We start from the raw sequence: 22,124 nt of genomic DNA on the forward strand, positions 1-22,124 counted from the left end.
GGAGGGGGAGGCGGAGGAAGCGCAACGAGGGCGGCAAGAGCCTGCGCCGCACGAAGGCGCACACACATCGCAGCCCTGGCACTGGCGGCGGCGACGCTGCCGGGCTGAGCGAGACGAACACAGCAAGCAAGACTGAGAGGACAGAGACGCGCGCGGGGGAGGGAGTAACAGGAAGAAAGAAAAGGCATTAAAGAAAAGAAGAGTGAGGGGCGCACGCACACGTGCCGCCATCGACCGCACACACTTCAGCCGTGTTTCGAGCATGCATCACACTGCCTGTCCGTCAGGGGCAGCGAGACGTCTCGCTCCAACGCCTCACGCCCCTACGGCCACGCTCGCCTCACCACGCATGCATCCTCAGAGCACACGCGGCCCGCTGCAGGCACCGCACCGCGCCTGGGTGACGTGCCTCGCCCTCCGTCGCCACTAGCAGCGTCACACCACAGAGGCGCGAGGGAGCGCAGCATAAACAGCAGCACAGGAGGGGCAAGGGGCACGAGGGCACAGCGTGCGCACACGCCGCCGTCCCTCCGCACGCGGCAGACAGAGGCTTGGCGGCCAGCGAGACAGCCGCGCCGCATAAGGTGGGCGACAGAGGAAGCGAGGTCGCGGGGCGGCACGTGCGCGCCAAACAAAAAGAGAGGGGAGAAAAGACACAAACAAGAGCATGAAAAAGACTGCCGCATGCGCCTGCACGCACAGGGCCACGCCGTGGCGGAGAGAAGCGCCTCAGGGTGAGGAGGTGCAGCAGGAGAAACATCATACACCTTCCACCGCCCCTGCGACACCACGTCTCCCCACCTCCCTCGCCGGCACCTACACCGGCGACGACCGCGGCGCATCTCCCTCGTCGCTCGCGCTCTCATCGCGCCAACGGCACGCAGGGCGAGCGTCAGCGGGCACCGAGCGCCGTCGAGAGGGCAGCAACGGGGGATGGTCACGGAAGAGGGAGGGGGAGGCGACACGGGGGCTTTGTCGCCGCCAAGCGTGCGCTCACGGCAACAGAGCGCAGGCCGCTGTCCGCACAAAGAGAACGCGGCACGCAGGAAGAGAGAACGCAGAAAGGCACAAAGAGAGACACTTAGGGTAAAAGAAAGCGGACGAGGGGGGAAGCCACGAACACAGCACTCGAGCACACCCCACCGCATACACGCAGTATCAGCAATGCAGAGAAAGGTCATGAGGGCAAGGGGCCACGACGGCAGCGAGAGACACGCGCAGGCGTAGTGCAGAGGCGAGCATCCGCAGCGCTCGCGGACCCTCGCCTTCGCGCCGACATCAGCTCCACCGGCGCCTCCACGAGCGCCTAGCCGTGGGGTGCCGCGCTGTCGCCAAGGTTTTCCGCCGCCATCCCCTCGTCTACTCATACTCCTCATCCTCCTCGTGTTGAGTGCTACGTTCATCCGACTCTCCTTTCGAGGTTTTCTCTGACTTTTCTTTGGTGCCGTCAAGCTCACGGAAAACTGTGACGGGGAGCGGAAGCAGCAAGACGAAAATGTTGAGGATATCCAGCACCCAGGCTATCACGAAGAGAACGAAGCCGGCACCATAGGTAGACAGAAAACTCTCTCTTACGCAATCTCGGCTATCATCCGTCCTGTAGGTCACCACCATCAAACCCCAGACAACGCCCAGGGTGATGGCACCAACAATGTTGAGCGCCACGCAGACAAAGCGGAGCCAAGAGCAGCAGAAGATGATGACGACGCCCAGGGCGAACGCCGAGCCGTACAGGAGGATGGTGACAATAGCGAGCGCCTGTGCAGTGCGGAAACGCATCAGGCGGTTCAGGCATCCCGACCACAACTCCTCTAGGCTCCGAGAGTATCCATTGCCGAAGCCTCCGTTCTTCAAACCCCATAAAGTCACTGCAGGAGTAGTGCCAGATCGAAACTGCGGCTTTAACACAAACATGTCGATCGGCGTAGCAAACACGACCAAGAAGAACGCGATGAACTGAACAACCGCGTAAACCACAAAGAGGACATTCAACTCCATTGTCGCAGACTCACAGCAGCACGCGGAGAGAGATGAGGCGGCGGTGCACGGCAGGGAAGATGGTGTAGGGATGGGGGGCGAGTGGGAAAGAGCGAGAGGGAGTCGAGTCTTCGCACAGCAACGTCGTTCATGCTGCCGGGCGTGGATGCGTGTTTGTGGTGAGAGAGGGGAGGCATGAAAGAGGGGGGGGGGCAAGGCGAAGGGGAGAGGGTGGTAGAGAGGGAGAAAGGTGGGAGGGGGACGGCAGCGTGAAAGTCGAGCGGAGGTGCCATCAGCCGGCACCCACACATGCACGTAGCAGAAGAGCCGGCCGGAGGGCATGAGACACGCCGCATCGGCATCAGCGTAGCACGGGGGGAGCGGGTGCAGGCGACACCGGGCGCCGCGCCCCTGACCCTCGTCCGCCCTCCTCCGCAGAGTCTCGGAAGCAACACAGTGGCGCGGCGCACGGGAAGAACGAGAAGCGAGAGCGTGTGCGCGCAGAGCCGTACCCGCACGCGTGCTGCTCCTCTCTCCCCTCGCCGCCGTCGCAGAGAGGAGCGTGCGTGTGTGTGGAGGGGCCTCGGCGTGGGTGCAGAGGTGCTGCAGCTCCGCCACTCCCCAACCACCTCCCATACGCCTGGACACCAAACAACACGCCGATGGCGGCACTTCCGTAGGGGAGGTGAGACACACACACGCCACCACACAGCTACACACGCGTATACCCATCACCACCAGCGCACATCCCCGCGCGTCTACAGCCAGCAGCACCGCGAGGCGGTGTGAAACAGCTCGCTGCGAAAACGCCACGCGTCTGCTACGGGATCGTACAGCACAATGTCCACCAGCGCCGTGCTGTGCAGCGCCGCCGCGTCCACGCCGCTCTGCTGGTCGGCGTCGTAGGGGCAGGCAATAGAGCAGCCCGCAGTGCATGGGGCTGCTCAACACCGAGAGACGCACCACACTGATGCTGCTGCTTTACTTGTTGTGCTCCACGTACTCCATATGGCGTGGCATGCTGGCAAAGGAGGCGGATGGGCTCTGGCGCACACTCGGCTCACAGTACGGAGCGGTGCCAGCGCGTTTGACCGCCAGGGCCGCGCAGGAAGACGTCGGCGCACAAATTGGATACACAGGACCGCTTCGGCAGCATTCCTTCTCTCGCTCACCGGGATTGCTAGTGTAATCGCTTGTCCTGTTTGCCTGCTGTGGCGTCTCGGTCTCTAAAGAAGAGGCCGACGACGACGAGTGAGCAACGCCGACGCTTGCGTGGTCCTCAGATCGAAGCCCGTGAACGGCCAGGTGAACCTTCCGGTACAACTCCTGCTGGCGCTGCTTCGACTCGCGCAGACGTGCCTCTCGGGCGCTACGGTTCTGCTCAAACCGCATTTTTGCGGCATCATCACCGCCGAACGCCAAAGACCCGAACATACCGGGCCGCAAAAGAGAGGCGGGCACGTACTCTCGTACCACCGCCTTGGGCAGCTTTGACACCGTTATCCTCATGTCCTGCAACGCAGCCGTCACCTGCATCGAGGCAGTCTCCGACGCTCGAATCGCAGGAGCACCAGGAACCACAACCGCTACACTCTTGCTGCGAACCGGCTGCTGGTAGTAGTCAGCGTACGTTTCAGTGGTGTGCGGCATCCGGTACCGCGCCTCGTACTCCGTGAGTCGCCCCGCCAGGCCACCACTGCGCTTCCTCCTTGTCTTTTTCCGACCATGCTCTTGTCGTCCGTCCTTATCCTCCGTCGCACGCTTCCTCAAGGACGCACGGTCGGCACGGCGCATCAGCGAGGCCTCAGAAGCGTCACCCAATGCAGGGATGCCACTTGGCAGGCCATGCAGAACGCTAGAGAGCTGCTCTACCGTGGGGGATGGGCCAAGGGCTATCGTGCGCACAGGCGACGCCACCGCGCCGTTGTGAGGTGCACTTACACGTGTCGCGCTGCGTGTGGATGGTGATGTTGAGGCGCGCTTACCGGGCTCACAACGCTCATTCCCCACCGTAGCACGTCGCCCAACATCGGTCGATGAGACAGTGGATCGCTGCGAAGAGGAGCCTCCTGTGGCGCTGTCATCGACTGCCCCAGCGCTACTCGCTCTATCACCTGTACACTGCTCGAGAGCTGGTAAGGCGGTGGTCTGCCGTTCGTTCGAGAAAGGTGGTCTGTGCCACTCCGGGTTGTGACGAATATACTGCGGAGGGACCGTTGCTTGTTTGTCCGCTGACGAAAACATGTCAAGCGAAACAAAGAGAAAGACAAAACAACAGACCAGAAGAGAATACCGGCAGAAGAGCTGCGTGCTCACGAGAAGAGCGAGCAGACAGACAGACGCGCCCGTAAGTGCACTGACAGCCAAGCGGGCTCCCTTTCAAGGGCGCGGTGTTCGAGAGGACAAAGGCGTCGTCGCCAATACGCGGCACCGTCAAGCACATTCGTTGTGCGCGCGATGGCATCAACGTCGATGCCATTGCCCGCGATATACGCGCAGAACAGAAAATATATATACGCTCGCGTGATTCCTGCTACGGATCGAGTGGCGAAAGTCGAGTACACCGGATGCAGCAACTCTGCCAGCTGTGCCAACCGGATCACGACATTTTCTTTAGTTCGACGTTTTGTTACACTGACCCTCTGAGTATATAAAATCCAATCAAAATGATCCGAGGAAGGACAGAAGAGGGCCCAATGACGACCACGGCGGTAGGTCTCCGCCGCACAGAACGTGTTTTGTCAAGTGGCACCACAGCATGCAAGCCCCCTGCTAGGTCACCACCTTTCCCTTCATTCTGCTACCCCTCACCGTCACTGACAGCGGTGTTGCCCCTTCTGGAAAGGGTCGGGTGCGTGTCGGTTCGTCGTTGCATCCATGCATCGCTTCAGCTTCGTTGTTGGCTTCAGCTGCGCATCAAGCAGCCCCTGCTTCTGCATGTCGAGCACGAGGGATGGATTCCTCGCCACATCCTGCGACAGCTGCCTAGCGTGGTCGAAGCGGCGTTGCTTGAGCGGGATTGAGGTGTAGTCCTCCATCTGAAACTGTCGGATCGCTGGCTTGGAGAAGAATTCGCGCTTGCGGTACGCCATATCTGGGCTCCCGGCCTGCACCGTGTAGTGCTGCCGCACGGCGAATTGGGGATCAAGACCATACAGCTCCGGCTGCTTCGTGAAGCGCTCCACATGGGCAGGCAACACCTGCTGAAGGTCGTCATCGATAACATGATTACAGAAGTCCACGGAGAGCGCCTCGGCAACCTGCCGAACACGCTTCGCCTCTTGCTCGTCGCTCACAACATAGACCCAGCCAACGTTGCCCATACGACCGGTTCGCCCACACATATGCAGGAGGCTCTGCCATGACGTCGGCGCAAAGTTGATAAAGACATGCGAGACGAGGGGCAAGTCGACACCGAAGGCCTCGGACTCCTTCAAGAGCAGAAACTTCCAGTCGGCCTTGAACTCGTTGCCCCCGTATACCTCCGAGAAGAGCCTGGCATCTACGCCGAGCCCTCGGAGTCGCCGGCGTGCACTGAGCACATCTTCCGCATCGGGAACAAAGAGAACAGCGCGGCCGGGAATCGTCTCCCGCGCATTCCACAGGACGCGCACAAGGTAGGTGAAGCGGTCTTCCTTGTGTCCGAGAAAGAAAGAGAAAAGACAGTGCACAGCGGAGGGGACGCGGACGGCGGACAGCACCGTCGTTTGGGCCACAGGTTTCATGCACAGTCCCTGCAAATGATCCTTCAGCTTTCCATCCACGTCAGCGGAGACCAGGGCGAGCTGCAGCACCGACCGAATGTGGGGGCCAGGCAGCTGATGGAGCGTCCCCAACAGCAGCTCCGCAGCCAGCGGGTTGCGCAGTCGCTCGCGCACCACCTCTACAGGTACGCTCTCCGGCAGCATCGGCACCTGCGCGCCGACATCGTCCACGTAGACACGCCGAAGGTAGCCAAAGTCCTCGAATTCCATTTTCTTCTCAAACAGCAGCTGACACATAACGTCCGCCGTCGTGATGAAGAGCCGCGCTGGCCCGGTGGAGCGCCGTAATCCGCGTCGAAGCTGCCTGTAATAGGACTCGTGGTCTTCTCTGTAGGTACCCAGAAAGAGCCAGGAGTAGTCATCAGCAGGCCGGTCGACCACCACGCCGCCGCCGGCTCGCCTACAGAGAGCCTTGACGGTGTCGTGCAGTCGCATGGCGTTCATTGTATTTGTCGCCACAAGCACATTCATGCCAGCAGCCTCGCTGCGGATGCCCTGCAGCAGGGCAAGGACCAGCGCCGATGTCTTGCCGCTCCCCGTGACACCGTTGAAGAGCACGTCGTTGTGATCCTCGTGGAGTAGGGCAGACAACAAGCGGGCCTGCAAGCGCGTCGGCACCGGCCCGTAAAGTTGCTCGGCAGCGGAGCTAATGGGCGCGTCCAAGCCGAGGGCAGACCAGGAAATTCCGGCCGCGTCGGTAGACTCGGCAGGCCTTCGAAGGAAGATGGAGGTGGTGTGCGAGGCGGTGACGGGGTTGCACGTGAGATCGCCTGCGAGAATCTGCCGAGCACGGGTGGAAGCAGACTCAAGAACGGTGCCCCTCACGTCCGCTTCCGTCATGATCTTGCTACTCACCGATTGATCTGCGCGAAGAACTTCCTCCATGAAGTCCAGCGAGTCGCTGTCGACTCCACTCTCGCTTTGGCTGCGAAGCAATGGCACAGCTGCGGGAGCGGGGCTGCTCTGTGAGGCACTCGCGCCCCGTTCTTCCGTCTCCACTGCCCCAAGGAGCATTGAGCCGCCGCGGCCTTCACAGGCGAACACCTGACGTGGTGCCTCGCGCTGCGGCAGCAACGCCAACGGCTGCTGCTCCACTGGGCTGTACGTCATCGTCGTCGCCGCCTTCTCAAGTGCCTCTTGCGAGGGCCAGAGCTTCTGACGAAAGCGGTAGTAGTTTCCATTTCGGTTGCGCCTCAGCCGGGTGACGAGCTCTCGGGTCTCAAATCGGTCCAGGAGGCTGCGTGGGCCTCCCGTCATGTTTGACTGCACAACACTCCGCGTAGGGATGACCAGAAAGGAAAACGCGCTCAAACGATGCGTGCAGGACGCTGTGTAGCGCCGTAAGAGCCAATTGCGAGTCGCCGCCAGTCGTGGCATCGACCCTCGAAGAGGCGCCCTACCTGGCTGCATCACTGTTGAGAAAGGTGCGAAAACAATTCGGCGCAGACGGAGATTAAGAGAGCAAAAGGCGATCATCCCCGATCACACACGCACATGAGTATATCCCCATAGGGCATACGCAGGGGAAAGAAGGGTACTACAGACAAAGGAGTGAGGGGTGGTGAAAAGGGAGGTGAGTGACAAGGCGACGCGTGCCTCTCTCCTGAAGAGGACTGTCGCATAAAGAAGATGCACCGCACACTCGCCGCTTACAAGAGCGTTCGTGGAGAGAAGTGCTTCGGCGGGAGAGTGCGGCCGTGTAATGACTCGGCTAATACTTCACGTGCATGAATCGCTGGCGCGCGTGCGCTGCACGTGCTTCTGGAATTCCTCAGGCGTTGTGGTGGACATTATCCCGGCTGCCTTCTCATTCAGCACTGCGTAAGTTCTGTACTCGAGGAAGATCGCCTTCACAACACGAGCTACAACATCCGTGACAGGTGTGGTTGGCTTCCAGTCATCGTTTTGCAGGAGACCCTCGCATACGGCGCCGTTTTCTGCTATCATGGGGTTGAAGATGTGGGTAAGAACGCGCACCACTGGCGGCTTGAACGGGTAATCTTGCTGGGGGAGGGTGAACAAGATATCGTACGTCGTGCCATGATAGACGCTTTCAGCGGGTGGCATAACGCGAATGCGCCAGTGAAACGCGTCACCGCTAGCTGTGCCTCCTTGCTCATCGGCCATGTCCACGGCTCTAATGGTGGAACTACCGCGGCTAGCCAGCTCCTTAAGACGGGCAAAGTCCATGTGCGCCCGCCGCACAGTGCGCGCTGACATGACTGCAGCAACAGAAACACTGCAACAAGTGAAAGAGAAACACCGACAAATAACCGACCCTAACCGTCGTGGAGAGGTGCAAATGGCAGCAGAATTAAGGGCAATAGGAGAGAGCGTGATGGCGAGCGACTAAGGGCGCCATGTTGGTACCAACAGCGTGTAGCTGCGTGCGTAGGCACCTCTGCTAGCCAAACCAAATCAAAGCAGCAATGCAGAAGTCCACGAGGACTCGCTGAGGTCATCTCCGTCCGTCTTTGTCTTCCGCTTCTGCTATCAGGGGAAGAAAAGACATACGCGAGTGTTCACTTGAAGACACTCGAGGATGTGCAGCTCAGAGGCGAGGAGGGAGCGTTGAAGAGAGGCGCAAAACCGGTTATCCGTGTTTGCGCGCAGGCAGCAAACGCCCTCGTTTGGCCTTTCCACGTATGGTGCGCAACGCGAGTCCCACTTAGCCGCGGTAACCATCGAGAGAGGCCTCATACAAGAGCGTCGCTTAGTCCCCTCAGTGCTCCGAGTGATGTCACCGTCGCTAACGCGAAGTGGCGTACTCGGTATCAAACCGTAGCCGTTCTCCCTTGCTGTCTGGTGAAAGTAGGCAATGCGACAGCAGCAAAAATGAGCGGCAGCCCTTTTATAGGTGCATCTGTTCGCTGTTTGAGTATAGCGCTACCGACACGCTGAAAACAAAACACCATATACCGCAACAAGTGGCCCGTGTGCCACTCGCGATACCGAAGAACAGTAGGGGGTGGGGAAGGGCGTTGTGTCCGGGGGCACTTCTTACGTCCAAAAAGCGGACAATACCGCCTTCTCGTTTTGTGTTTGCATTTACTCTCGCGGCAGACGACGCTTCTCCCTCTCCCTTATTTCCCTCTGCCGCCACTCGTCATCGATCCACGCACGCACACGCGCGCGCAAAAAGGCTGCAGTGCCCCACTCAACATCAAATCACGCAAGCAGAACATACGACACGCCTCAGCCGTACCGCAGCAGCAACACTCAAGCAGCAACAACAACGCCAAAGGTCACCATGAAAGAGTATAGCGGAGAAACGAGGGAGAAAGCTGAGAGAATAGCAGTGCCCCAATGAGGCCTTTGTTTTACTGACGTGCTCCGAGACGGAGTGCCTTTTTGGTTGCGGTTTGCTCTCACGGCTTCCCCCTCCATTTTTCGCATCTGCGTTCCCTCGATGAAGGGCGCATGAGGCACATTGCGTGGGTCGGCGTGTGCTCCCGCTGCGGTTCAACGATAAAGCACCAACATTTTAGCAAACGCAACGAAGACCCCGATGCGTGAGGAAGGCAATGCATCGAAGCGAAGACGTTCAGCGCCGTTTCAGCCACAGACAAACACAAACAGAACCCTCAAAGGCATACATACAGAGCGACCCATTCAGTGGAATCCAACAAGGCGCGTACGACGCATGCGCATGCACACACCCGAGGAGCCTTCTTGCCATTGTCAACGTGGAAAAAGAGAGGGAGACTGAACACTGAACAGAGGAGAGTGCGCGGGCCTTTAGCGAGTCACCATGCTCGTCTCGACTCCCGAATTGTGTGTGCAATCGTGCTGCTCAGACCGAGGCGATGCTGACAGGAACGGAGAACGTCTCCCCTCCATGGCCAAAGACACGCGTATGCACTGTACCCGCGTACAGGCGAGTGTGGGGTACCACCTGTCTGCCCAGCTCCCTGTCTCATCACCCCGTGTCGCGCTAGTCATGTCCCTTCGCGCTGGGCACACCGGACCACGCATGATAGGTGAGCCATGCAGCCATGGTGCTCTGCCTTGACAGCATGAGTGTGGGAGTATCCCTTGTGGAAAGCAGCGAGGGAAGAAGTGCCATCAGCATGAGGGTGAAGCGCGACCCCAACAGATAAGAGCAAAACAAGGGTCTGAAATGCGCGGCGTACCGCTCGGTGCCCTGCCGCAGCTACGCCGTCGGCGGGGCCGTGTTCCCAACACGCTCCCCGTAGTGGTGTCTTGCCCTGTTGCCCAGCTCACGCACGCGGCTCCCCACACGTTTTATGTCGCGCCGCTTGTCGTCATCGGCGTGATGCGCGCCGTGGGGCCCTCATTATGGCCCACCTAGACGATTTGCCCAGCCCACCCAGCCAGGCGCCGGCAGTGCGGCCAGCGGTGCGCCATGCCGCAAAAAAGCGCCACCGATAGGAGAATGCCTGCCCTGCTCCTTTGAGCAGCAACCAAAATTAGCGAACCGGCGTCATCGTGACGCGGGCCGTGAGCCGCGGCCACCGCAACAGACACTCAAGCGGCTGCACTGTCAGGCTTCAAGTTGATACCGCGAGCAATTCCCCGGCAGTATGTTCTCCAAGGATGACGGTGTTGGCCCTGCAGTCGTAAGCGGCCCCCTGCAAACGTACACCTGACGGGCGGCTTCAGTTTCGTCTTGGTTGAGAGTAACGTTGAACCAGCCCTGTCGCCTGAATCGCACATACCACTGCCTCCTCCACGGCGCGACGCGTGCCTGCAAGCTGCGCATTGCTCATCGACCCATTCACATTCCCACCAGCAGGAGGTCGCGCAGCGTAGGGGGAGAGTGGGAGCCAGCCAGTGGTGCTGTCACCGCTTCCACTACCTCAGAGCTCACACATCACCGCATTGGCACAGCTCATCAGTCATCCGGTTAGTGGCGCAGAGGACGGAGAGCGCCTTTGGCCCAGCAGCCGCGGGCGTCAGGAAAGGCAACATTTTTAGCTCTGCTACTCCACCCAGCGTCGCACAGAGCGCTCCAACGTGGTGAGCAGCCCAGCTGAACGGTCGCCTCGCATCTCTTCGCGGCGACGCACTGGCTCAACTCCCGTGGCCACAAGCGGAAACGCTTCCGGATCTGGCCCTGTCTCTCTCCCACCACGGAGAGGCAGGAGCCAACCACACAACTGCGGGAGTCGCAGCACTCTGCGATGTCTGCCCACTGAAGTGCTGCCGCATCTTTCTCCATCGTCGTGTGGGCTTTTGTGAGGCGGGCAAGCCTGCCGGGCGCGTGCGCAACAGCTCCCCCAGGCCCTCCATCCTGCGTCTTCGCTCCGGCTGCAGCGCCGCACATACACGCACACACACACATAGCCGCAGTATCGCCGAGTCGCTACACAGCTGCTATGGTGCAGCGTTGGTAGGGTGTCGTCCCCACAGGTTTCGGCCCACTCCTCGTTCTCTACAGAGAAGGCACGCCAGCAAAACAGTCCGAAGATGACGTTACACCTGCAGCTGCGCCCTGGTGTAGCGGACCGTGGGGTCGCCGAGTGACGTCAACTGCAGGAAGTGCGTGCCGAGCAACGGTACTACGTCCAGCAGTGGGTTTGCCCCCGCCAGGACCTCCAGCAGGTGAGGGATTGCTCCTCTCATGATGCAGTGCCTTGAGTACGCCTGCCGCGCTAAACTCTCTTCCATTATGGGGCGCTGGGGTACGGAAACAGTTTCGCGTCCCCCTTTTCCCCTTTCCCGTAGTCTCCGTATGGTGTCAGAAGATTGAGAAGAGCACTCGTCGATCCTCCTCTGCGGATATGCCACTCCGCAAGGAAGGTCCTCAAAGGCAGCGAAATACACGCGCTCCCGAACTTGACATAGCTTGATCCAAGTCAGCATCTGCTTCTTCCCCCCGGCAGCGAGTGCTGAACGCATCCATGGATCTGCTAAGAGCGGCCTCGAGGCGTGCTTTGTAGCCGATTCCTTGAGACGATAGGTGTACTCCTCAAAGACCTGCACCTTGTCCCCCTCAGTAGAGTGATGACTGCGTCGACCACAGTCCAAATCTTCACGTACATAGGATGTTCTGCCCTTTCCCCAGCCTTCAAAGCCTACGGGGTACTATCGGCAGCCGGTATAATCGTTATGAGGCACCTCTATCGTGAGATCATGCGAGGCTTGGCCATTCCTAAGACGCCTATGCATAGCTGGTTTTCCGGGATCAGCTCATCGGAGCTCAGCGAAAGCGGGGCCACCCTTTGCGCCAGGAGGACCACAACCGCAAGCGGAGTATTCCTCACCGGCAGAGTTCCTCCAGCGTGAGAGAGGGATGGAGCGGAGTGGAGCCAAATGGAATGTGGTGTGATGGGTGCGCATGTGCCCCTTTTTTTGTATTTTTCCACAGGGACTGGAGCGCTTGCTTGTTGGCATGGGTGGAAGAGAAGGAAATGTTGGGAGGAGAGAGCGGGGGCTGGTTGTCAGCATCCCCTGTCCACGGCGCACCTGTGCCATCAAGGAGAGATGATGTGCAAAAATAAAGCACTGAAAAGAGCGAAAACGAAGATGAGGCAGAATAGTGCCGTAACGCGCAGAATTTGCCTGTCTGCCCCTGTGTACGAGGGATTTGTTACTGTGGCAGTAATGGTAGCTAATGTGTGTATATCTGCATGTGTGGTGACTATAGAACGTGTTTGGTGAGTCCTTTACCGCGGATGTAGATTGTGTGTGTGTGTGTGTGGGGGGGTGGGTGTGCCATGGTAGCTCCTGCGGAGGTCGTAGCGGTCGGCACACACAGATACAGACCCACCAAAGAGAAAACCTGGTCTTGCGGTAAGAATGTGAGAGGAGGAGAACAGCGGTATATTCGATAGAGGTCTCTGCTTGCGTTGCTACAGAGCCACCCTCGCAAGAAAGAGGGGAGTGGTGGTGGTGGTGGGAGGGAAGGCGCGTGCGTGAGCAACGACGGCTGTAGAGCTGCGCACTTCAGTCTTGCACGGTTGAAGACCTGGGAGAGCAGAAACCTGTAGCCACACTAAAGAAGAGAAACATCGATCGCATTTATATTCATACACCTTTTTTTGCCTTCTCCACCGTGTTGACACCCGTTATGAGCATCTCAGATCTCCCGCAACTCAGCGGACGGTCGTTTTCTCTGACTGAGTTGGCGGAGGAGGAGAGAGAGGTGCAGAAAGAGAGGGAAAAGAGTTACCCCGCAAACATAAGAGAGGGTCCCTGCCAGCTGTGCGACACGAACACAAACCAACATATAGTGCCAACGCCAAAGGAGAAACAAATCCTGTGGTCACACATGTGTGGTGAGTGTGCATAGCAAACGTGAACGAGCACGTTGGTGCGTGGCAAGGGAAGACAACTGGTAGACTGACGTCGCCTTCACGCATCGAGAACAACAAAAAAGCCGATAGATCACAGGGAAGCGTGTGGCGAAGACAAAACACAAAAGGAAAAGGGAGGGGGGAGAAGTCGATGCCTCCCCCCCTCCCTCCGAATACCCTCACCAAACAACCATCGACACACTTCAACCAAACGAAAAAAAAAACACCTGCGGTGGGGGGGGGGGGGAGCTGGTGCGCGTGACTTGTCGCGTTGAGGTGGAAGGGGTGGGTGGGTAGCCGCGCCGTGCGTGCGCCCTCACGTCTCACCCCCACCATATGCAGCACTGCAGTTGCACATGGCTGCTCCTTCTCTACCATGTGCACCGTTGCTTAGCGGCCTCCCCTTTTCACTAAGCATGGTGCCGATCCGCACGAGCACCTCACATCTTGGACGGCTGGGTTAGCTCCCGGTACACCGCTAGCACACGCTCTTGAATGGTTGCTTTACTGATCGTTACCCCTGCCGCTGCGGAGGGATGCCACCACAGCATCCGTATCTGCGTCGCCAGCATTTCAAGGCGAGCCAGCGCTGCCTCTTGCCCCATGGACCCCACCGTGTACGCCACGACACCGGTCCTCACCTTCGACTTGCCAGGCTCCATTCTAGCAGGCAGGCGCTTTAACTGCAAGAGGGAGAGCGCGATGAGGCTCTCGTAGTAGTGCTGCAGCGTCTCCTTGTTAGCCGCCACAACATAGCGCAGTTTATCCTCCGCATACAGGGTGCCACATGCTCGCTGTGTCGTTGTCACCACGTCCGCAGCGCCGAGCGGCTTGCCAGGGTACACCGACAGAAGAGCCGCCGCTGCCACGAGCACTGCGTAGAATGCCTCCACGTGAGGGCAGATGAGCTGTAAGAGGAAGTAGTAGTACTGCGTAACAGGCACGTGCACAACAGTGCCACCGTGCAAGTCGACTCCAGACAGCTTGGAGTACGCAGTGTGCCCCTCCATGGGCTGCTGCTGAAGTTGGCTTACAGTGCACTCCAGCCACGACGCAAAGCTCACTGGCGATGCAGCGGCGTAGTTGGGAAACTCGGCAGACAGCAGTTGTCGCAATAGCTGCGTTTGATTGCTCAGCACGTCCGCCCTTACGGAGCGGACCCCGCACAGCATCGTCCCGTCGGTGCCAGATGGCGGACGGTGCGGCATGGTAGCGGAGCCGAACGCCTGTGCGACGACGGCGATGAGAGCTTCGTCCATACAAACGTGGATCAGCTGGTTGGTGCTGATGTTCACTGCAATCCTGGTGACCGTGTCGTCCGGGCGGTATGCCACGCTCGACATGTCGTCCGTGATTTGGATGTAGCGGTCCAGGTTGTGCAGCGCAAGCGACACGATCCTGTCCGGGCTCAACTCCGCGGCCTCCACCGAAAGCCGAGCGCCACGCTCGCGCAAGAGGCCACGCAGCCACTCGACTCCCTGCTGCAATTTTTGTAAAGGCATAGCAGCTGACGTGGCCGGTGGCGTTGTGGTGGTGTCACTGCCCTTCTTCGACTTTGTACTGGCTGCGCAGTAGTAGGGGCCAAGACACTCCACTACTGCAGCCACCATTGATGCCGGGGTGATGATCGTGTCACGCTGCAGTTTGTACATCAGGTGCCACGCGATAGTGGTGAGAAGAGAAGCCGGGGTAATGGAGCTGCACTTGACAACGGAAGGTGTGGTATCGAGTGTCTTGGACACTGACGCGATTTCAACAGCTGGTGCAGCCAGCTCACTGAGCTGCCCGTCCTTGGGCTGGAACGGCAGCGGGCACTGCCGCGGGTGCTCCTTGAGGGATCGAAGGGACACAGGCTCGCCAATGTGGACATTGACGTTACCGTGCATGCGCTTGAGTAGACTGCGAGCCTTGAGCATGTTCATAGGGTTCTCCTTGGGCTTCGGAACACCTAACACCTCCTTGGCATGCGTGGTGGCCTCGAGCACCTCGTCATACGACAGGCTAACCGGTATAATGAGCACGTCGTCCAGCTCTTGCTGGCCCGGCTCGTAGAAGGTGTCGCAGACAAACTTGAGAAGCCCCATCTTCGGCGCCATCGTCTTGCCAGTTCGACTCCGTGCTCCCTCAATGAAGAACTCGAGCGGACGACGGCCACGCACCAGGTGCCGCACGTACTCCCTGAGCAGCGCGGCGTACAGGGGATCGCTGCGGAAGGAGCGGCGCATGAAGAAGGCGCCGCTACCTCGCATCAGAGTGGCGAGGAGGCCCATGCTCAGAAAGTTTTCTCCAGCTACAACGTGCGGCAGCGGCAGCTGCATGATCGCCAGAATCTTGGAGAGAACGAGGAAGTCAATGTAAGAGCGATGCAGCGGGACGAAGACGACGGCGACACGAGGCATGGCGCAGTAGCGGTGGAGACGCTCATAGGCGCCGCCGTTAACGTCGATGCGGCAGTAGATGCGACGAAAGATCTCACGGATCATGAGACCCGTCGCGCGACACTGCACGTGATTCAGCGTATCGCCGCACTGCAGCAGAATACGTTTCGCTTGCGCCTCCACCTCTTTCCTCGCTGCACCGTCTTTCGCAGCCAAAGCGGTCATGAGCCGCTGAATATCAGGCTGCGCAATAATGGAGGTAAGCACCTGCGGCGCCATGCCAGGTGTCATGTCACCGCGCCAGCCGTTCGCTGTTAGGCCGATGCGCTGAACATACACAAAGAGATCCAAGTACTTGTGCGTAAAGAACGGCATCGGTGGGATGCGCTCAGCGCCCTGGTACACTAGATCGTTGGTAAAGTGGCGCCGCGGCTCTGGAAAAGCGAAGCGGGCTTCGGTAGCAGCAACAGTAGTAGTTTCCGGTTTGGAGGGGGCGCTGAGAGCGGGAGAATCCCCAACTACTCTCACAATGCGAGCAAATTCACCCGCCGAGGCTGCAGGGGAGGGACTTCCTAACTGCTGCATGTTGTATGAAGACCGCATAACACACCGTGCCAGGTGCTCAAGCACCGCCCGTGCAATCACCGACACATACGCCTCCCAGTCAACCTCGACGAGCGCCACATACTGATGGAACGGCATGAAGGTGTAGTACGATGTCAGACGACGCAGAAGCGAGTGGTACAGCGCCACGTTGAAGTCCTCGAGGCGGTATGGCACAATAGAGAAAGACGAGGGCATGGTACCCTTGCCCGAGGCGGCGATGGTAGCAGATGCCTTCTCTCGGGCCGCTGCCACGCGAGCCGTACGCTTGATGCGGCGGACAGTGCTGTCCATCTGTGAGACATACGACTTCAGCACCCGCGCCGCCCGGGGATTGCCAACCACTTCTTCCATGAGGCGCTGCCGCTGCTGACACGCGCGCAATCCCTCCAACACGTAGGCAGGCGCGCGCGGCTCCGGTCCAAAGTTGGCAAAATCTACCACACTGAACGGGAACTGCAGAACTGGGGACGGTGTCAACACATCAGCCACGGGGAATGCAGCCAAAATTTGGTCGGCAAATCGAGTGTAGTAACCCATGAGATACTCCGCCACCATGCCCCACACCAGCGACGTTTCGCCAGGCTTGCGTGATTCGGCAACTGCAAAAGATGCCATGCGGTGTCGCGTGACACACTGCATCGGCGGCGTTGACATTATGGCAGCTGTCTCGACCGCAACAGTGGCGGCGTTTGCGGGCGTATGCGAAGCACCACAGAACTGCATCTCCGTGGCACATTCCACGCACTCGGCCAGCTCGCCGTGGCACAGACATATGTGTCCCAAGAAAGCGGCATTCAAGGCGATGTCGACGGGCGTAATAGTGGCTGGCTCAATGCGGCTCACAGGGAAGTGCCGTAACACGCCTAGCGCGGTGGCGGCACACAAAGCGGGAAGTGTGCCACCGTGCGAAATGCCCGTTGGGGCTTCAACGGCGACCTCTGCCGCGCTGAACTCCAGTGCAGGTGGGTCCATAGCGTGTGCATAGACGAGGAGCACCACCCACTCTACCGTCGTGGCGACTTGCTTCGCGATATTTGTCAGCATTGCACACGCAGCAGCGCGGTAGATGTCGTCAGCGAGAATGACAAGACTGCCTCGCACCCGGGTCTGCTGCGAGCCGGTCTCGGTGGCGTGCGAAAAGCTGGCATCACTCCAAAGGCGGCGCAGAAGGGTATCGTACGCTTCGAGCCCACTTACCGTGTCTGAACTAAGCGACTGTGCACTCAGCACCAATACAAACACAGAATCCGCAACATGGGGTACACCACTACTCCTGTCTGACGCCTCAGTAACGTCCGTCGTGGCTCCGCCAACACTCGTCTTGTCAAGTGCGCCACCGTCGAGCACAGAAACTCGACGAAACATCGGCTCGATCTCCTCAGCCTTGGGTGACACTCCACCGTAGTAGAACTGCGTCATGTGTGTCACGGACCTGTCGCGCTGCGCTGCGCGGCTCGCGCGCAGGTGTGCCTCCACTTTCTGCACACTGCGCATGAAGTCTCTAGTGGCAGCAGCAGTTTCGGTGGAGTTGCACGCTGTGTGAGGGCTGCCGTTGTTGGACCACAGGCTTCGCCTCTGCACTTGAATGTCGCTGACCAGCACGCGGCAGTTCAGCGGCACGAATGGGGAGGTGGCGATCGCGCAAGCACAGGCTGCGGTGAGGCCATCGATGGGAGCGACCAAGACGACCTGCTTGCGCTCCTCTGGGAGCGCAAGCCGAGTTGGTAGGAAGCCCATTTCCTTCTAAGCACGTACCGCGCGATAAAGATGGGCACACAAATGGTACAAACACACAACGCGAAGAACCCAAAACAGAGCTCCTGCGCTCCCGAAAGCGCTGACAGCGTTAAAGTAAAAAAGGACAACAAAGAAGGCCAGGGAGAGAGAGAGAGCACTCAGAGAAGAGATCTTAACGGCGCACGACTACTGTCAGTGTGCGAGTGGGTCTGCGCTGCTTAGCCGTTGCATGCACCGTTCCATGCGCAAAACTGGCAGGGCTGCTTTCGTAGAGCTCGAAAAGGAAAAACTGCTCAAAAGCCGCTTTGGGCTTTCATTTGGAGTGGCCTGTCGTTGCATGCACAACACACACGCCTCCAGTACTCTAAACCTGATGATGTATGTTCTACTAAGGGTACAGATTCGCAAGGGAAGGAGAGCGAGGCAGAGAGAAAGCGACAAGGTAGCGAGGGATTCCGAATGGGGCGTGGATGAAGGATGGGATCGGCGGAGAGGGGGCTAACTATACGCACAAGCAGGAGCTGTACACGAGACAGAGGTACACCCATACACACACAGACACAGATGTACGTATATATATATATATATATACGTCTATACGTCTATACTTATATTTAATAGTTTTATACGTACATAAACGTATGTATGTATACGAAACGAGACCGCAGCCTGACGTTACACCAATGAGACACACCACCGCAAAACCTCAAGCGCGAAACCGACGGTGAAGCCAGGGGTGCCGCTCTATGCCGTCGCTCTGAGAGGAGGGTGTGCAGTGAAACCTGCTACTCGCAATCAGGAAACAGAGAGAGAGAGAGAGCAAAACCGGAAAAGAAAGCATACACCCATACGCACAGCTCCGATTCAAGCACAGAACAAACGAGACGCGCCACCGTTAGTACGCGTGTGCACAAATAGAAAAAAAAATGAAAGGAAAACCCAAAGGAATGTGACAAGAGATCGTGCATAGAGGGGGGAGGAGGGAGGGAGAAAGCTGATGGTATGCGAGTGGCTGCGCGAGGTACACACACGCACACAGAGGCAACTATCTGAGAAGTAATGCACCTGAATACGCGCATTGATGATGAACGATCGGCAGCGCAGAGTAGGTGACGAGACACAGAAAGAGAGAGGGAGAGAGGTGCAGCGGAGGAAAGCGAGTTGAAAATGGGTCAGCATCATGAGGAACGGAGGAGGCCTCGGGAAGAAGGCAGGGAGAGAAGGTGTCACCCGTCGACGAGTGACCTATGCCCCTTCGGAAAGCACGTCTCACCTCCGCACAGAAGCCCAACGTTTGCGAGAAAGAAGCACAAAGGCTGACTCATGTCGGGGCGGGCGATTGCATACGTGCCTCATGCATTTCCGTTCCCCCCCCCCCCCACGCACCGTGCACTCCTAGACCTGAAGCTACTGGAGAACAAAGAAGTCCCGGCCCAGGATATACACATGCATTGCCATTATCACCCATCCTCGTCTACTCTTTCCCCCCTTCTCGCCTGCACCGAAGAGGCTTCGACGCAGGTGAGAGGAGGGGGGGAGCAAGAATACCAGTGAGCTGCTCGCTGCTGCACGCTCGACCTATCTCGCACTCTTCATGCACTTGGTTCTCCCTTTTGTTGTGGGCGTTGCCCTTATTCTTTTTCTTCCTGCCTGCCCACCTCCTTCCCTAGTATAGACACAAGCATAGCATCTCCATTTCCTCTTCCTCCTCCTCCCCCCTTCCGACACACACGAAGAGGAAGACAAAAGTGCGCGTGCGAAAGGAAAACGCCGCGGTAACGAAGGCGTGGTAAATGCCAAAGGTGCCTTTGAGAATACGGAAAGGTACGTCTAGCCGATGCCGTGCTGGTGCGGTAGTCTCCCACACACCTGCAACAACTCCGCCATGTTGGGCCTGTCGGGGTACACAGCAGGTTGGGCACCTCTGTGTGCTGGATGTCACCCCGTCAGTCGTGGGACACTGCGTGGCACCCTCACCACAGCGGGCTGTAGACTTGAGGTTGTTGGGGTGGTCCACCAGATCGGCGCGGGTGGGTGTGATGGACCCCAACTCCGAGTGTGGGCGTGGCGGGAAGCTAGGGGCGATGCTATCCTTGGTACGTGCCCTAACCACCTACATGTAGCTGACCCCCATCGCGGTCCAAATTTTTTTTGGATCGCGAAGCAACTTTTTTTATCCAACTCGAGCGAGTCTTTTGTGCTCGGCTGGGCACGCGTTGCGGTGGCACCCACAATAGCGAGCGGAGTACAATGTGCAAAAAGAACCACGGCCGAGCGTGCGCCTTTCACGCGCGACCTGTCGCTGAGTCGCTGACGGGGGAAGATTGTGTGGGTGTGCGTGCGAGGGACACTGGCAAAGAGGGAGAGTAGAAGGGAAAGTCGCACCTTCCCAAGTAGAGGAGGTGACGGGCACAAGCAGTGGAGACGAATGACAGTGTCGGGGAGGAATGGATTGGATTGATACTTTTGAGGCCCAGCTGTTGCACTCAAAGGCAAAAGGGGAACAGTCGTTCGATGCGGGTGGAGTGAGAGGCCGATGTGTCTAATTGGAGGAAGGGGTGAATTGGAGTGAGGGCCGTAAAGGCGAAGGGAAAACAGACAGTCAAAGAGAGGGAGAGAGCGCGTGAATGCTCTGAGGCAAAGGCAAAGAGAGGCCCTTGTCGCGTATGCAAGTGAGGGAAGGACGAGCAGAAGCACAGCGTAATACGCAGCAACACAAGACAATACCAAAGGTGCAGAGAAACAGCGACACAAATACACCGAGAACACCCAATTCCAGCGAAAGGAGAAGTGTCTAAAGAAGGTGAAGGAGAGAGGGAGAAAGAGCGTGGATAGAGTCTCCGTAAAGTAATGCAGCACGGGTGAGTCGGTAGGAGAGAAGCCCTGTGTCGTGTGGGGTACACGTGTTTCTTCTAGATACACAGTAGTTGCTCTTCGACTGATGAAGGGCGATGATATGGCCATCAAATCCTAGGCACTTGATGCGCGTCTGCTCCGAGTATGCATCTGGGTATCTGTGACTAACTCGAACCGCCATCACCACGGCAAAACAGGTAGAGCGCGCAGCAATCGAGTTACCTCCCTTTTATCGCCGCCGTGATGGAGTACCACACTGGACATACGAACCCACACGAACGCACATCCCCCAAGCGGACAACATTTGTCTTTCGTCGAAGAAGAGCGAGCGAATTATGTGAAGATAAGAGGCGCACCAAACACCCGCCAGAGCGAGCACTGGAGTGCGTGTAGAGCCAAACGACACTCCTTCTTGTTCGCGAATTCGATGTTGAAGGCCCTCAGATCGGTGCGGTACTCCATATGTGTCACGTCAAACAAACCGCTGAACAGGCTCTTCACTAGCGGTGTCGACACCATTACATTCGGGCCAAGAAGCAACTTTGCAGCGATGCGGCGTGGGTCATGCGGGGCCAGCTTCGCGATGAGACAGAGCTGCCACCGTCGCGAAGCCTCTTCCAGCGTATTCCACCATGCCTCATCACGGCCACCAAGCTCGTTCTGCGGGGTTGTTGTTCCTCCCTTGAGCATACCAGTCGCTAGCGCAGTCACCCGTGTCCCTACCACGCTTTCCCTTCCTACAGGTAAGAGGTTTCCTCCACTCGCCGTCTCCGGTGCCTGTGTCTCTCGCCGATAAGCTGCGATGACGTCCGCCACAGACAACCCATCTGCCCAGCGAAGAAACAGGCCGGCTGCTTCGGCGGTTGTGAACTGCACGCTAACGATCACGCGAGCTGTGGAGGTGGACAGGGCGCCGGCAGATGTGCTGCTATCTCGCGTATCGAGGTGCTCCACGGCACCAAAGCGATGCGCGTAGTGGTACAGAAGGTCATCCAGCGCCCAGTGTAGAAACGACAACGCGTCGATGCCATCGTCGGCATGTGCAGCCTTGGCAGCACTGTCAGCGTTCCTACTACTTCGACTGTGGGAAATATACGATGACGCGTAGGAGGAGTAAGAGGACGAGTACGAGTACGAAGACGATGATACGGATGTCTCACGGGAGTGCGGGGTCGGCAGCGGCGGCGGTGGGCGCGAAGAAGACGCGGAGCCCGCGGTCCCGGTGGAGAGAGGAGAATGCGTCTGCGACACGACAGCCTTGTTGTCTTCGCGCGAAGACGAAATAGGAGAAAAAGAAGGATCCTCCACCTGCACGGGGAGGTGGTCGGGAGCAGCAGGCGCAGTGGTGGCGCTGTTGGTGGCTTCAGTCGGTGGTACCGACGACGACGGGAAGGCAGGGTTGGATAGTGTGAGAAGCACTCGACGGTACCCCGCAGCTGACGATGGCTCCTCCAGTTGCTTCGCCAATCCCTCCAGCTCATCCGCGCAGCATGTGGAGTATGCTTCCCAATAGGCGTTCCACCTTTCTAGCCGCACCATTACAGGCG

General features: G+C 58.6%; 4 protein-coding genes, 1 non-coding gene and 1 pseudogene across 6 annotated transcripts; all 6 read right to left on the reverse strand.

Annotated features, from left to right (window-relative positions):
* Positions 1 to 1,359: 1,359 nt before the first annotated feature.
* LBRM_20_1090 lies at positions 1,360 to 4,221 on the reverse strand (annotated as a pseudogene). The gene has a single exon. A coding segment is annotated over exon 1 (2,862 nt).
* A 569-nt stretch (positions 4,222 to 4,790) lies between these two features.
* On the reverse strand, positions 4,791 to 7,118 carry RH (putative ATP dependent DEAD-box helicase; the record flags this gene model as incomplete). Its single annotated transcript, XM_001564345.1, has 1 exon — positions 4,791 to 7,118. One exon carries the CDS (start codon positions 7,116 to 7,118, stop codon positions 4,791 to 4,793), a length of 2,328 nt encoding a protein of 775 aa, XP_001564395.1.
* Positions 7,119 to 7,460: 342 nt separating this feature from the next.
* Positions 7,461 to 7,961, reverse strand: LBRM_20_1110 (putative ubiquitin-conjugating enzyme; the record flags this gene model as incomplete). Its single annotated transcript, XM_001564346.1, has 1 exon — positions 7,461 to 7,961. The coding sequence occupies one exon, from the start codon at positions 7,959 to 7,961 to the stop codon at positions 7,461 to 7,463; it is 501 nt and encodes a 166-aa protein (XP_001564396.1).
* Positions 7,962 to 13,440: 5,479 nt separating this feature from the next.
* DAT (putative dihydroxyacetone phosphate acyltransferase) lies at positions 13,441 to 17,721 on the reverse strand (the record flags this gene model as incomplete). The annotated part of the gene is made up of 1 exon (XM_001564347.2): positions 13,441 to 17,721. The coding sequence occupies one exon, from the start codon at positions 17,719 to 17,721 to the stop codon at positions 13,441 to 13,443; it is 4,281 nt and encodes a 1,426-aa protein (XP_001564397.1).
* On the reverse strand, positions 15,183 to 16,163 carry LBRM_20_1_snoRNA1. Its single transcript, XR_001182245.1, has one exon. It is a non-coding gene (small nucleolar RNA).
* A 3,189-nt stretch (positions 17,722 to 20,910) lies between the features above and the next one.
* On the reverse strand, positions 20,911 to 22,116 carry LBRM_20_1130 (conserved hypothetical protein; the record flags this gene model as incomplete). Its single annotated transcript, XM_001564348.1, has 1 exon — positions 20,911 to 22,116. The coding sequence occupies one exon, from the start codon at positions 22,114 to 22,116 to the stop codon at positions 20,911 to 20,913; it is 1,206 nt and encodes a 401-aa protein (XP_001564398.1).
* Positions 22,117 to 22,124: the final 8 nt, after the last annotated feature.

Source organism: Leishmania braziliensis (assembly GCF_000002845.2).
Source record: "Leishmania braziliensis MHOM/BR/75/M2904 contig, possible fusion of chromosomes 20 and 34".
Lineage (NCBI taxonomy): Eukaryota > Euglenozoa > Kinetoplastea > Trypanosomatida > Trypanosomatidae > Leishmania > Leishmania braziliensis.